This window comes from Salmo salar, chromosome ssa19 (assembly GCF_905237065.1).
Source record: "Salmo salar chromosome ssa19, Ssal_v3.1, whole genome shotgun sequence".
Taxonomy (NCBI): Eukaryota; Metazoa; Chordata; class Actinopteri; order Salmoniformes; family Salmonidae; genus Salmo; species Salmo salar.
In genome coordinates, this window is record NC_059460.1 from 55876605 (window position 1) to 55892679 (window position 16075).

General features: G+C 41.7%; 1 protein-coding gene across 6 annotated transcripts in view; it reads right to left on the reverse strand.

Moving 5' to 3' along the window:
* Window positions 1-992: 992 nt before the first annotated feature.
* The window catches only part of mpp2b (MAGUK p55 scaffold protein 2b), a 43741-nt gene continuing 28658 nt past the window's right edge, over window positions 993-16075 (reverse strand). For 2 of the 6 annotated variants that reach the window (XM_045702509.1, XM_045702512.1), the window contains 11 exons: window positions 15581-15681; window positions 10755-10907; window positions 10257-10412; window positions 9783-10010; window positions 7199-7330; window positions 6969-7071; window positions 5468-5536; window positions 5092-5253; window positions 4061-4263; window positions 3532-3660; window positions 993-3119 (listed from right to left, as the gene is read on the reverse strand). In XM_045702509.1, the coding sequence (XP_045558465.1) occupies window positions 2943-3119; window positions 3532-3660; window positions 4061-4263; window positions 5092-5253; window positions 5468-5536; window positions 6969-7071; window positions 7199-7330; window positions 9783-10010; window positions 10257-10412; window positions 10755-10907; window positions 15581-15681 (1613 nt within the window). In that variant the 3' untranslated portion in view covers window positions 993-2942. Of the gene's footprint in view, window positions 3120-3531; window positions 3661-4060; window positions 4264-5091; window positions 5254-5467; window positions 5537-6968; window positions 7072-7198; window positions 7331-9782; window positions 10011-10256; window positions 10413-10754; window positions 10932-15580; window positions 15682-15875; window position 16075 lie in introns of those variants that run through there. The other 4 variants (XM_014159011.2, XM_014159015.2, XM_045702511.1 and 1 more) reach the window with 3 other exon arrangements.

The window sequence follows — 16075 nt, forward strand, 5'->3', positions numbered from 1 at the left end:
ATAATCTATGCATAGTCACTTTAACTCTACCTACAAGTACATATTACCTCAATTACCTCGACTAACTGGTGGCCCCCCACACATTGACTCTGTACCGGTACCCCCTGTATATATCCTCGCTTGTTATTTTACTGCTGCTGTTTAATTATTCATTACTTTAAAATTTTACTTATCTATTTTTTACTTTACACTTTCATTTATTTTTTTCTTAAAACTTCTTAAAGCATTGTTGGTTTAGGGCTTGTAAGTAAGCATTTCACTGTAAGGTCTACACCTGTTGTATTCGGTGCATGTGACAAATAACATTTGATTTGATTACTTATGCCACCTTGAGATGGAGTGTGGATGTGTGGTGTCCCAAACCAGCCCCTCGCCCCTACCTACTCGCTTGGTGGGCCCTCCCTTGTACCTTCTTCACTGAAGAAACTCAAAGGGTGACTTCCAGAGTGGCAAGCGGATCAAATGAAGCCATCAACTTTAGGACACACTGGTGACTTGAATGATGCAATTCATGTTCCATATTTAAATAATAAAACAAGCATGAAATTCAAACGAACATATCCCACTTGTCCTTTCACAAGATGTGAACCTCAGTAACAGTTAAACATTTAATTTGGGTGGAATTTCATTTGTCAAGCCTCGAAATCAGACACAAACAAATGCACGTGACATATAATTATTTTGCATGAAATTGCGCAAATTCCAAACATACTGCAGTGCATGTTGGGATAGCACTTCGCCTGGAGCCTCCAGCCTTGCTGGCTCGGTCAAAGTGGCTATCGGAGGTTCTAATTAGCACCGACACCCTCAGCTTTGGGACACTTGTGTATATGGCAGAGGTGTGCGTGAATGCCCAAATGAAGAGCCGAGGGGCTGATTTGGGATTCAGCCTACCTGTGCACCTAACTACTAACTAACCTTAACTAACCTCTATTCGTAACACAAGGAAGTACATTTAGAATAAAATCTACCTTAAGCCATGAGGACGAGGCAATGTTCTACAAGATATTTCATCTTTAATATTTTTCTATGAACATCAGAATTACAATCTTGTGTAGCTGCCCCACTACCTCAGCACAGTAGTATAGTAACCCAGAGCACTAAAGCTTTCTTTATATATAACCTTGGTTACAGTACAATATTTACGAAATTCTGAGATAAAATCACTGGAATTATACATACTTTTTTTTTAATCATAGGGAAAGGGATAACATACAGTAATCATGCTGTAGCATGTGAAAAATAGATAACATTTCAACCTATAACTAGTGTACAGTATATCCTTGGCCTCTGTACCATGTTAAGGCAAAGTAAGCATGTTGGAAGCCACTTATTTTTTATATATACAGTTCCAGTCAAAAGTTTGGACACCTACTCATTCAAGGGTTTTTCTTTATTCATACTATTTTCTACATTGTAGAATAATAGTGAAGACAACAAAACTATAAAATAACACATATGGAAACATATAGTAACCAAAAAAGCGTTAAACAAATCCAAATATATTTTAGGTTCTTCAAAGTAGCCACTTTGAATAAACTATTTCATAATTTTGATGTAGAAAATAATTATACAATGTAGAAAATAGTAAAAATAAAGGAAAACCTTGGAATGAGTAGGTGTGTCCAAACTTTTGACTGGTGTATATATATATATATATATATATATATATATATATAAAATCAACATTGAAAATAAACTATATATATATATATATATATATATATATATATATAATCAACATTGAAAATAAACTATATATGTCCATCAAAACAAATGTTCTACTCAGAGAGTCAGACACTATAAGTGACAGACACTATAGTCCACATGAAGTAAAACGAACAAGTGTGCAGAGCAATCAAACAATTACACAGTTTCAATTAAACATAGTTTCAATCATCTAAAACATTTCTTAGGGGCCTAAATTCACACTTAGCGATTGTGGTCACAGCTGTGCTAAAAAGATCACCAACTGAATATTTCCAACATCTCGCACATTAAACTAATTAAAAAAAACACACATTTGATTTTTTTTAAAACATGGTAACAAAGAACAAAGAAATTTAAGATGACATTAAAATATTAAATTCTCAGAGTGAGAAAATAGAGCGTATTGACGTGTATGCATTGTTGATTGCTGTGTGTATGTCTTTGTGTGAGTTCGTATGCTTCATGCGTGAATTTGTGTATTCGTCTCAGATCATGTATTGCTGTGCTATATTTTTTTTCAACAAAGAAAACATAAATAAGAATAAGTACAGTAACATCAGGACAACTGTCAAATATTTACAATCGTACACTCATATGACAAAATACACCGAAGTTTATATAAAGAATAGTGTGACAGTTGGTACCTTTGTATTCTAAATCGGCCACGAAACGAAACATTCAATGTAAACATTGCACTACATAGTTTTTGTAAGATTTGGGAAGGCTAAACATTTTCAGGGAACTCCTGGTAGTATAACAATATCCATTATACTCCAAGACCGCCAGCACAGTATTTGCAAAATATATAAGCCTACTTCAACATATATAATATACTGTCACTCGTATCACTCACACGCTACGCACTGTAGCTCAAATCCCCTCTAAAGCCTCCTCAACAAATACCAATATATATTTGGTTATTTGTTTATTTTTTACATATTTTTTTTACAAAAATTGCAGTTTGACATCATGTCTGCGGAGTATATAATTTGTGCAAAAGTCTACCACGAGGCAGACCCCTTGCACTGGAACATCGGGATTGGCCCCTTACAACAGACCTCCAACCAATAGCGTCACAAGCTGTGGAGGGAAGCTCCATCCCTTTACAATTTACTCTCTCCTGATTGGTCCCTCTCTACCTGCGGCCTGTACCAACTCCTCAGGCCTTTGACGCCTCTTCTGACCTCCTCATGATGACATCCTGACCTCTAGCTCTGACCTCTGACCGGCCTTTAGAAGACCCAGCTGACAGGAACCCACTGCTGCTCTGCGCCTAGTCTCTCCAGCGCCATCTTCAGGCCGCAGAAGGCCCCCTCCAGGCTGTCGTTGATGATGTTCAGGTCAAAGTAATGCCCGTAGGCCCGCTGGATCCTTTCGCTCTCATCCACTGTCCTCTTCAGCTCTGAGTCCTGCATGGGAGGAACAACAGGGTGATGATAGTGGTTATCATGGACAACTATGACCTGTTTGTGTATGAACAATTGGGCCCATTCAAAAAGCATCTCAGAGTAGACGTGCGGATCTAGGATCAGATCCTCCCTGTCCATTACAATCTTATTCATTGTGGTCTAAAAGGTCAAACTGATCCCATGGCATGACCGAGAAGGTAATAAGGGATGACGTAAACACTGAGATTTGTTGTACACGGTCAGAAATGAATTTCCGTGAATGGGCATATTAAAGACGATGAATTGCTAGGGTTAATGCATTTTGAACATACCAGTCCTACATTTTACCATGTGTCTAACAACAATGTCTGCTAACAGTAACAGGACCAATGATGTAGCTGTGATACAACTATCCAGTCTGTCTGGGACTCACCGTTAACTGTTTGGTCATGACTCCGGCTTCTTTGGCAGACTTATTCATGGCTTTGAGGACCTCGTAATCTGGAGCCTCAATAAACACCACGTAGGGAAGGAACTCTGACGTCCGCAGTACCTTAAGTGCCTGTAGCGTGGAATAAAAGTAGCTGTAACAATATATTATTATTAGCCGCTAATGACGTAACGAGCTAATCAAATTGGCCATGAATCACTTGAAAATGTGTCTCATTAAAGGAATCCACTCCTTCTGTTTCATCTCTGTAATTCAAACTCCTTCTTTGGTTAAACAATAACAACATTATATGATAACCCTATTGCTTTACTATGTGCCGAAGTTTGGCATAGTGGTAATGTAGCCAACAATCTAAAAATAAAACAATACAATATGAATGGGGGACAGAATTCAGTTCTCCTTTAAATGAAAAAAAGGTCAAGATCAACCTCTTCCCTGGACCTTGATACCCCCAAAAATGTATAGAGGATAATATCTGAATGAATAAAGATGCCCAGATGCTATAGTCTACCTGTGGGTTGACATCCAGGATGCAGATCTTGCCAGAGTCCACCACCTCGTGGATGGAGTTGATCTTGGTGCCATAGAGGTTCCCGTCGTACTCGCCATGCTCCAGGAAGCGCCCGTTCTTAATGTCCGAATCCATCTCACTGCGAGTCATGAACGAGTACATCTGTCCATCCTTCTCATCCACCTTGGGTTTCCTCGAGGTAACTGTTGATCAGTGGTGGAAAAAATACCCAATTTTCATACTTGAGTAAAAGTAAAGATACCTTAATAGAAAAAGTTAAAGTGAGTCACCCAGTACAATTCTACTTGAGTTAAAGCCTTGAAGTATTTGGTTTACATATACTTAAGTATCAAAAGTAAATGTAATTGCCAAAATATACTTAATTACCAAAGTAAAAGTACGAATAACAAAAAAAATCCTTATATTAAGCAAATTGACAGATAGCCAGGGGTACACTATTGTTTACAACACACAGACATAATTTACAAAAAAAGCATTTGTGTTTAGTGAGTCTGACAGATCAGAGGCTGTAGGGATGACCAGGAATGTTCTCTTGACAATTTTCTGTCCTGCTAAGCATTCAAAATGTTAAGAGTACTTTTGGGTGTCAGGGAAAATGTATGGAGTAAAAAGTACATTCTTTTCTTTAGGAATGTAGTGAAGTAAAAGTAAAAGTTGTCAAAAATATAAATAGTAAAGTAAAGTACAGATAACCCCCAAAAATACTTAAGTAGTACTTTAAAGTATTTTTACTTAAGTACTTTACACCACTGCTGGTGATAAATACAGATTGATGGTTGTTGTTTGGTTATGTACATTAAGGTATAGCAACTGACAAATACAGTGCTGAACAACGCACACGGAATCACAAAATGTAGTCTTTGTAACTCATACAAATGTGTATACCGTATTTGTATTTGTAAATTGTTTATGTTTTTTGTATACTTTTCTAATATGGCATTGATTACAAAATACCAGAGTACATCAAAGTGTCAGTAGCTCTGTCAGTGTTGAATGTTAATACTACTCACAGGGGATGGTGGTCCCATAGCGCAGGGGGTCTGACACCAACAGTTTGTTCTTCAGACTACGGCGGCCCACTCCCTGTGCTCCAATCAGAACCAACGTCTTCCGACGGAACGGGGAAACCTTGGCCACCTCCTCGTAGATCCTCAACTCGTGCCGATCAAACTCTGAACAGTCAGCATATTCATATCAGATATGTGCTTTACTAACGGTATTACTTTACCTAATCCAATGAATGCTGCACCTACACAATCTAGCATACTGCATTGACAACAGTTTACACTTTTGTCTAATAATGTTTACAACAAGTAAAGACTACATTCGCAGCAGTTTCAAACATTGTTACGTTTACAAATGGTCATGTTGGTACAAAAAACGTACCTGCATTTTTGGTCGTTAGATACATCATCTTTTTTTTCTTCTTCCCGCCCATTCCAGAACAAAGAGGACCTGTGAAAAGCAACACACAAAATGTTCGATCTTCATTCAGTACTTCTCAACCCACTTCAGTTGAATCTTTATCAATTTAATGAAGAGCGCCTGCCAGTCAGGGTCTGTTGCCTTTTACAAGTGTTGCTGTTCTGAATCGTAAATCAAGTCTGCTGAGGGTGGAATAGGTAGCATGTACCACCAGAGGGTAGTATGCCTCTGCATTACAGTAAGGATGGCACTCCATTTTATTACAACAGTACAACTGGGAATCACTGTTACTGCCCAGTCGTCTCTGTATGGCCGGCAGGTGGGCTTTGAGGACGTATGTTTGAAGCAGGGACAACAATGGGCGTGACATAACCTTTTGATGTGTGTCTCTTTGTTTTATGAAAAGAAATACGACTTTGACATCAACACAGTGGATCAATATGTTGATGATGCATTACAAAAACTGGCCCTTTGACAATGATCACTTCTGCGTTTTAAATATGTCTAGATCACATTCAAATCATAATCATATACTGCATGCTGGTTCCAATGGCTCAGTCGGTAGCACCATGGCAACGCCACTGTTGTGTGTTTGATTCATACATTCAATACAAGTAGCTTGGGATGGGCATTTTCTATATAATTATTTTCCGCATGAATACCCCCCACAAGTGTCCCATATGTGTCTACATCAGGCCCAAGAGCAGTCTTAGCAGACTGGCACTTCCTCCAACTGAAGTTACATTTAAGTAGATTCTCTTATCCACAGTGCCTTGCATACATTTGCATACTTTTTTATACTGGTCCCCCGTGGGAATTGAACCCACAAACCTGGCGTTGCAAGCACCACACGCTACCAACTGAGCCACACATGAAGTGAAGGGAAGCAGCTGCAGGCAAGGCTGCAGGCTGACTCACCACCCACCACATGTACTAGTGTGCTACAGACAGACAGAGGACACTACAGTATGACTGTGACCTGACCCCTCTGTTTAGAATGAGCTTAACGAGGAACAGATTGAATCAGCCCGCCTGTCTGAGTCATTCTTCTCTAAGCCTGCTGCTTATTGCTAGTCCCTCTTCACTGATGAAACAACCGTCTTGAAGGTTGACTGGGGGACAAGCAGGCGGCTAAAGCGTACACGCGCACAGTGCACACACAAGACACCCAGAGCAACAAATCTTTATTTTGTCTCCATTTATGCTTTGTGTTTTTGTTGTTGTTGTGGACCATATTGTTGCGCATTCAGACAATAATAAAGCATCACCACACCCTATCCCGTTTGAGTTTTTAATTGTCTTGTGTAATTTCCATGACAAATGTCGAGGAGAAAAACGTGTTCAACTTGTGAATTCACAGCGTTATCTTTAGCGTGTAGAATATGTCGAGCTACTTTGTGTCCTCCAGCCCTTATGGGTTATAATACGGTATAAGGAAGGATGCATATATAATATACAGCACCTGTTGTAACCAGCTCCAGATCTCTCTTGACAAAAGCCTTCCTCTTCTCCTCCAGGAGCTGGCTGGGGATGAGACCTGCACTGCCCCCCTCCAGGTGACATGCCTGTGATGGAAAGAAATACATAAAGCTGTCCTATCACCACATTAAACAACAACACATTGAAAACTATTCGGGATAAACGGGATAAAGTGAACGAATTAAGAGTGGTTGTCCATTAGAAGGGACTGACCTGCCACCAGTTGAGGTCCTCCTGGTTGAAGATCTGCAGGATGTCTCCACTGCTGAAGCCCAGGCCTGCCTCCTTACAGGGGATCAGGTTGTCATGGGACGGGTCGTAGTCAAAGTGACACTTCACATAGGCCTGAGGAAGATGGAGAGGGAGCTCGGTGAACAGGTCAGCCACTTGACTAGAGGTGTTTGTAATTATTAAGGGTCCCCATTCGCTGCTTCCAAGGCAGCAGCTACTCTTCCTGGGGTCCGGCAACATTATGACAGTTCTATACAGTTCTAAATATGACATGGCATTACATTTCATGACACTCTACCCAATACATTTAGTGTGTTCCCTCAGGCCACTACTCCACTATCACATATTTACAATACAACATCCATGCGTACGAGTGTGTAGAATGCGTGTCTTCTTATCATGTGTGTCATAATATATAATATACTGCTTATTAAAAAATGCAAAGTTGAACACTTTAGTACATTATAGCTAAACTACTGTAGTTTACATGCCTTTCTAATGTAAACACAATCTGGTCAACCAGCGTGTGGTCTCAATGGTCCCTATTGAATAGCTACAGTATCTGGTCAGGACCATATAAATCAGACGGCCTTGCTCATCCGCCTCTTACTTTCCCAGACATTACAAAGCTAGAGCACCACCCCTTGTAATACCTTCGCCTAAAAATGGAAAAGCCGAAAGGAGGAAGAGCCATAACGGGTAGCCATGACAACCATACGATATGATCTACGGTGATTTCCAATGCTGCCACTAGGAGTCAGAGAGGGCACTGGGTAAAATATGTTGTCTACTTAGCTCGGTCACCTCAGCATACACCCGCACACAGTACAGAGAGGTGGTTATTGTTGATACTGTGAAAAACACAGAGTCGAACATCTCTTTAATGGACTGGATTTATTTTGCACTTAAGGGGAATTTATCATCTACTATCAACATGTACTGTAGCACCCACCTGCACGTAGATCCTTATATGGAATGGAATTGTGTTTTGACAAACAGTTTTTCTCATTATTGGCAATGTGCTGTGATGATGGAGCAGTTTTCCGATGCAAGGGAAATGTCTATACAGACAACAGCGTCTAATCTGTCATCTCTCTCCCTTTCAGAGATAACATTCTGCAGCAGCTCTCTGTTTGGACAGCTTGAAGTCGCCTCCGGCAATCAAAATACTTCAAAATGAACCCTCGTTGGTCGTCAGGAAGAAATTAAATTTGTTGTCCAAACCTTTTGAAATGCGCCCCAAAATATTTCAAAAGAATAGCCCAGACCTGATGTTATCCAGTCAGCCATGAGGGGCCGATTCAAAGGCACTCTTTCAAATGGGCGTCTGGCCCAGGGCCTCTGTCCAGCTCATATTGGGCCTTGGCTGGTCAGTGGAATGGGATAGACAGTACAGAGCTGTGGGTTATTGGCATGACATGAATTACTGTTATTTGAGACAGGTGTCCAGTCCTGTGAGCTTTTCCTTGTTCGCTTTCATTTGGGCCATGCTGTCGCTGAGTATACTCAGTCTATCACACTCTTTGGCTCCTTTGAGACCCTGTGACCATTAGCTAGACTCCAGGGTTAAACACTCACAGAGCTAAGGACACTATACCAACAACAAATTCAAAGGCTGTGCCTCTAACTGGAAAGGGATTGTTTAAAAGGACTAATAGTAACCAGTCATGTGTTTTGGGTGTATTCATTGAGGGTGCATACTAAGGGGAACAATGCACTATTTTGAATAACTTACTGCAAAAGTTAAAACTCTTGCAAATGGTGTGCAACTCTTAAACACTCTTATATACAGCATTTTTGTCAGCTGAAATACTGAGGATGTGGCTGGAAATCATACATCCAAACATTTTCTTTCTAGTTGGAACAGATCTACTTGTACAGATCCGTTTTTTTCCCCAGGTTGTTTTTGGTTTGCTCTAAATCCTACTCACTCCAGTAGCTAATTCATTATTCATGAGAGAAAATAGTTTAGTAGGATTATATGGGGTCAATTTCACGCCATATGTATTGAATTCAAAATAAAATAAATAGTGAACATGAAAAATAAAGTTGAGAACGTAAACATTATATTTTCCAGAACGGGTGAAATAATGGATGTTGAAATCAAAAACCAAATAATTGAAAGCATAATATATAGAATTGTAAACAAAAATAAGACATCAAAAGCAAAACCCCAAAACTTGTAAGCAAATAATTTTAAAGCGAGAGCAAAACGCTATGACAAATGATAAAAAAAATATTTGAAAACGAATGCAAAAATCTTTTCTGTTAAACTTTCCCAGCAACGAATCCTATTGAATTGCATATAGATCTGAAAAGATTTGATAGGTATAAGAAATATGGTAATAGCTCTAACTGTACTCTGACAGACTAAGTGGATTTTTTGGGGGCATATTGGATACACCTATCCAATGCTTTCAGATGTAATGAAGTCCAAAAACGGATATGGGCTAGGGTTCCAATTAGAATGAATCATAGGACCCTAGGAATTTCGGCAGCTGTTGCTGAGGTCATATGGGTCAATGTATGGGGTCACCGAGGGATCAAGGGTCAGGGCCCTACTCACCTGGCGTGGGTTATGAGGCTCCTGGTAGCTGGGGAGGATCTTGAGCACCACACTGCCACTGGCCTCCTTCAGCATCTGCTGGAGCACCTTGGGGTCATTGCCCACCTCTTTTGCATTCACCTCCTTGATAATGTCACCCACGTAGAGGAGGCCCTGCTGGTCGATCATCCCGCCATGAAGGATGCGGGCGATCACCAGCTCTCCACTCTCCACCCGAAATGTCACACCCTACAAAGACAAAGATGTAGCACTTCATTTTACCATTGGTTTTTATCTACCTGAGCCGAGTCAAAGAAGAGGAAAACATCCATGACCATGACTAGAAGTACTGACAAAGGTTTAACAAGGACCACCATTTTGTTTTTCAGTTTCATAAAGAACCACAAATCAACACACAGTTGCACATGTAAACCAAAGCCATTTCAAAATGGCTGCCATGGTGTCCAGCATTTCTTGTCCCTCACTTAGTCTTACCAGGTGCTCTCCAGACACCTTGCGGATGCCCACCATCCTGACTGCATCTGGAGGCACAGGCTGGTTGTTGAAGGCAGCGTCCATGAAGGAACAGGGGCTGGGAGGAGGAGTCTCAAAGGTCTTGGAGGCCACCGAATCATGGGTTTCCATGAGAGACTGTGGACCAATAGGGACAGAGGATGAAGATGTGGATGATTGCATGGCACATACTGTAGGATAGAATTGCTCTAGTAAGACAGTAATATTCACAACTGATCTTAAGAAGACTGCATTGGATACATTAAACAAAGTAGCATGGCATCCATGGTAGCAACATCAGTTAGGTTTCCCTTCAGTAAGGGATTTCTTTGAGAATGGAGTAGAAGTCGTAGAGTTGGAGGGCTGATCTTGGATCAGTTTAGCCTTTTAGATCATGATGAATAAGATTGCATGGACAGATTGCATGATCCTAGATCAGCTATGATAGCAGGCATAAACGAAAACGTTGAGTGTGTAGACCTGGAAGTGTGGCTCCTTCAGTATGCATGCCAGTTCGTCTGCGGCCTTGCTCCTGTGCGTGAGGGGAGTGAGCTCCTTCAGGATGTCCTGCACCAGCTCCATGTTGTTGTCACTCACCGCCTCCAGCCTGGACTCCTCCAGGTTCTCATGGGCCTGCGGGTAGCAGGGAGACGGGAACTGAAGGTCAAAAAGTTATTGTTAATAACTAGCCATCTTTGTTGGTCATTTTAGCCCATTGCAGTAATTATTTATATGTACTATTTAGCAGACATGTTTATCCAAAGCAACTTTCAGTGCAGTGAGTGCATACATTTTAGTATTCAAACCCAGGACCGTGGCATTCCTAGCGCCATGCTCCTACCAACTGAGCCACACAGGACCAATAATACCAAATTAGAGCAAATATATGGCAAATCTCACGACGTACTTAGGCCGTACAAATAGTCACAGAGTATTTACTATTGACTCAGTTCTTTTGTAGCACTAAAGTCACTGTCCTGTAAAAATACAGAAAACTTCTAAAGAAACACAGTGTAACTCCCATGCAGCAACAAACCGCTTTGAGTCACGACGTCACCAAAAAAATATGCGTCTGCCTTAAAACAGTCAGATACACTGTAGGTTTTCTCCCTGTGCTGTGGAGCATCAATATTTTAGTTTATATTAATATTTCACTTCGTCTTTCGCACTGAGGGCACTGGGCCTACTTTACTGGACATGTCTTCACCTTTTAACACGACTGGCCTCTGGCCCACCAGAGGAACTAAATCATAATGTGCTCCTGCCCCTCAATCTCCAAGTGTTTATTTCCCATTAATCCCATTAACAGAAAACCCTCTAATTCATTTAGAAGTTTGAAATGCTTAATTAAATGGTTTCACTTTATATAAACTAATGTTGGCTTCAACCATTATACAGTAGATACAGTGTAATTACAATGTTGAGGCAGTGTTACAATGTTGAGGCAGTGTTACAGTGTTGAGGCAGTGTTACAGTGTTGAGGCAGTGTTACAGTGTTACAGTGCTGAGGCAGTGAAACAGTGTTGAGGCGGTGATACAGTGTTGAGGCGGTGTTACAGTGTTGAGGCGGTGTTACAGTGTTGAGGCGGTGATACAGTGTTGAGGCAGTGATACAGTGTTGAGGCAGTGTTACAGTGTTGAGGCGGTGTTACAGTGCTGAGGCAGTGAAACAGTGTTGAGGCAGTGATACAGTGTTGAGGCGGTGATACAGTGTTGAGGCGGTGTTACAGTGTTGAGGCGGTGTTACAGTGTTGAGGCGGTGATACAGTGTTGAGGCAGTGATACAGTGTTGAGGCAGTGTTACAGTGTTGAGGCGGTGTTACAGTGCTGAGGCAGTGAAACAGTGTTGAGGCAGTGATACAGTGTTGAGGCGGTGTTACAGTGTTGAGGCGGTGTTACAGTGCTGAGGCAGTGAAACAGTGTTGAGGCAGTGATACAGTGTTGAGGCGGTGATACAGTGTTGAGGCGGTGTTACAGTGTTGAGGCGGTGTTACAGTGTTGAGGCGGTGATACAGTGTTGAGGCGGTGATACAGTGTTGAGGCAGTGATACAGTGTTGAGGCAGTGTTACAGTGTTGAGGCAGTGTTACAGTGTTGAGGCGGTGTTACAGTGTTGAGGCGGTGTTACAGTGTTGAGGCAGTGTTACAGTGTTGAGGCGGTGTTACAGTGTTGAGGCGGTGTTACAGTGTTGAGGCGGTGTTACAGTGTTGAGGCAGTGTTACAGTGTTGAGGCAGTGTTACAGTGTTGAGGCGGTGATACAGTGTTGAGGCGGTGTTACAGTGTTGAGGCGGTGTTACAGTGTTGAGGCGGTGATACAGTGTTGAGGCGGTGATACAGTGTTGAGGCAGTGATACAGTGTTGAGGCAGTGTTACAGTGTTGAGGCAGTGTTACAGTGTTGAGGCGGTGATACAGTGTTGAGGCAGTGATACAGTGTTGAGGCAGTGTTACAGTGTTGAGGCAGTGTTACAGTGTTGAGGCGGTGTTACAGTGTTGAGGCGGTGTTACAGTGTTGAGGCGGTGTTACAGTGTTGAGGCGGTGATACAGTGTTGAGGCAGTGTTACAGTGTTGAGGCAGTGATACAGTGTTGAGGCGGTGATACAGTGTTGAGGCGGTGTTACAGTGTTGAGGCGGTGTTACAGTGTTGAGGCGGTGATACAGTGTTGAGGCGGTGTTACAGTGTTGAGGCAGTGTTACAGTGTTGAGGCAAGTACAGCGTAATTACAATGCTGATCCAAATTAGCACCGGAGAAATGAATAAGAACACTGAGAAAACAACTCAAATAAGGATATCAATACAAAGCAGTTGATCTGCTGCTGCATAGACAATAAAGATATATCAGATATCATTTAACATCCCACCGCACTGCTACGTTACTCCCAAACAGACACAAATAGCCATGTTGTTTTGTGGGTAGATTTACAGAGACAGTCAATCCCACAGAGACATGCTCCCATGGGCCTGTTGTCTGGTCTGGCAGCTATGGCTGTTTGTTTACGTGACGGAAGGGAACGCGCCCCTGCTGTTGAACAGGATATGAGTACACACAAACACTTGCTCGGACGCAGAAACACACAGACAGACAGACAGACAGAAAAACAGACAGAAAAACAGACACACACTCAAAGAGACACACACACACACCCACACAAACCCTCCCACTCACACACACACTGTGTAGGACTCTTCTGCAGGAAGACTGGGTTTACTCAATGTGCTTTGGCAAAGGTCTGGCAACCTGGTGGAGCAAGCTGTCAGAAAGTGGTCCTTGGACAGCAGAACAACACAAATACTGCTGCTTAGATCAGGGGGTGGGGAAACAGACAGACAGCCAGAAGGTTCAGCCCTCTTGGAATAGCTACCTTTAGTCTCTGCTGTTGTCTGGCATTGTTAGCTACTTCACAGGCACATTGAAAATATGGGAGGCTGAAGAATCCAAATAGAGCGAAAGGACTGCATGTGCATATTAAGTCTTTGTCCCGTTTAAAATAAATTCTGTAGACCACCTAAATTGACGAGAATACTGTAGCTACCTTTAGTCTCTGTTGTTGTTGTCTGGCTTTGTAAGCTACTTGATATGCACGTTTGAAATATTATATGGGAGCATTGGCAAAACAAACACCGAGAGGACTGTACTGAATACATACACTCTTCCAAAATGGTTCTTCGGTTGTCCCCATAGGATAATCCTTTTAAGTTCCAGGTAGAACCCCTTTGGGTTCCATGTACAACCCTCTGTTGAAAGGGTTCTACATGGAACCGAACCAAAAGTGTTCTACCTTAAACCAAAAAGGGTTCTTCAAACGATTCTCCTATTGGGGACAGCCGCGGAACCTTTCTAGGTTCTAGATAGCACCCTTTTTTTTCTAATAGTGTAGCAGACCAGGTCTGTGTCGTCTCGTTCAAAAGACATAGGCCACCTCAAGACGTGAGCGAGAGCAAGAGCAATTGCGCGCTTGTGATCTTATGAGCTATTTCAATGCTTCAATAGTTCTGATGACTCCAGCATAAGGAGCCAAGCAGTAGCTGCCATGTTGATAATTGATCATGATGCACTGTAGCTTTGTGAATGGCTTTTGGCATAGCTGCTCCATATATTCTATACCATGAAGAATAATACAATAGACCTGCGTGGAGGTCAATGGCAAGCAACAGTACACTCTGTTCAAAACGCCTGTTTCAAGTCCTTGAACATAGGACAGTGTTCGTACAGCTTGCATCTGTGAATGAATCCTTTAGGAGCTTCCCATATATAGATAGACAAAAGGGGGACACACACGCACAGATAATAAATCTCCCCCAGAAAATAAATAAATCAGCCTTGAGAGAAGCGGAGTGGAGAGCAGAGAGAGAGAGCGAGAGAGAGATGCAACTGGATGCATTTGATGCAGTGCTCCCCAAAGAGCTCTAATCTCCTCGCTTCCAGAAAACTCTGTCTGTCTGAATGCTCTGAATCGGAGAGAGAGAAAGACCACACACACAGCATTAGTGAGCCTGTGAGTCTGTTCTTTCTTTGAGAGCATGGCAAAGAACAGAGTATCCCCCACGATTGTAAAATCTCAGCGCTTCTGACAGTTCCTAGGCCTCAACTGCATTTGAATAGATAACGCAACAATCACGACTATACTGTCATTTTAATAATTACAATGTTAATGTCAATGTTGATTTGTTAATTTCCTTCTCAAGGTTCTAAACTTAAATTGAGGTTTTATTATTTTGTTTATTGATTGTGGATTTTTCATTCGAGTAGCTTTTGGAAAATTCAAATGTTTTTAAGGGCGCTGAATTTGGAATAAAAAAGACCGAACCAGGAGCTCAGTGGGGCGCTGCTCTAAATCGCCAGTCTGCTACTCCAAACTCCCTTTATCCCTCCCCTCCTCCTTCCCTCCAACCTCAGTCTCTTCAGAAGCCGAAAAGCTCAAAATGTAACTCAAACGAAGAACATGGATCCATTATATGTTGGAAAACTAGTAGCAGTCGTCATTTAAAAAAGAAAAGTCGATAAGGCAAGTTTTTGTTTTGGTATCTCTTCTCTCACAACAAAGTAGCTTCTTTGTGCTTTTTGGTGAACATTGTGCCTCATAATTTGAGTCCAGTGCATACAGTTTTTGACAAGAACAGACTGATAAGTTGACTAAACAAACGATTCAGGAATTGCAATTCCATCTACGTAAAGCAAAGAATACAGTCATATGAAGACAACTAGAACTCAACAAGAAAGCTATAGCCTTATAACGACAAGCCCGACATAGTGGAACAGATCCATAGAAAAGTAGGTAGACTGTAGGGAAAGGTATATTCTCACCACAGGGCTCTCCATGATGCCCTTGAGGAAGATGAGGTCCAGGTCATTGGCCATGGTGGAGCTGGTGCTGTCACTCAAAGTGTCCAGAACCTGCTGCATAGCTGGAAACAGACACAGGAGAGAAGAGGACAGTTAGGACTACAGGTTACTCACCGTTTCACTTTTCCCCCCCTGTGCAGTGAAAATCAGTTTACAAAAATGAATAATTAAGTAAGGTCTTTGCAGCAACTTTCTGAGTGCGGAACTACTATATCGTTTGTAGATCTATACTCGCTGGTTGTACACGCATACTAACCCTTTGGGAGAATGCAGTGGTTTTCATTTGATTAGTCACCATTGGTCAGCTCATAAGGAAAACAAACACATAAAGAGAGAGAGAGTGTGAGAGAATAGAAATGTTCACCGGAAGCATGAGCAAAAGAACCTAGAGAAAAGTAGTCTAGAGGAAAGCAATACAGAGAGAGATGAAATGCCTCACATCCTTTCCAAAGCAAT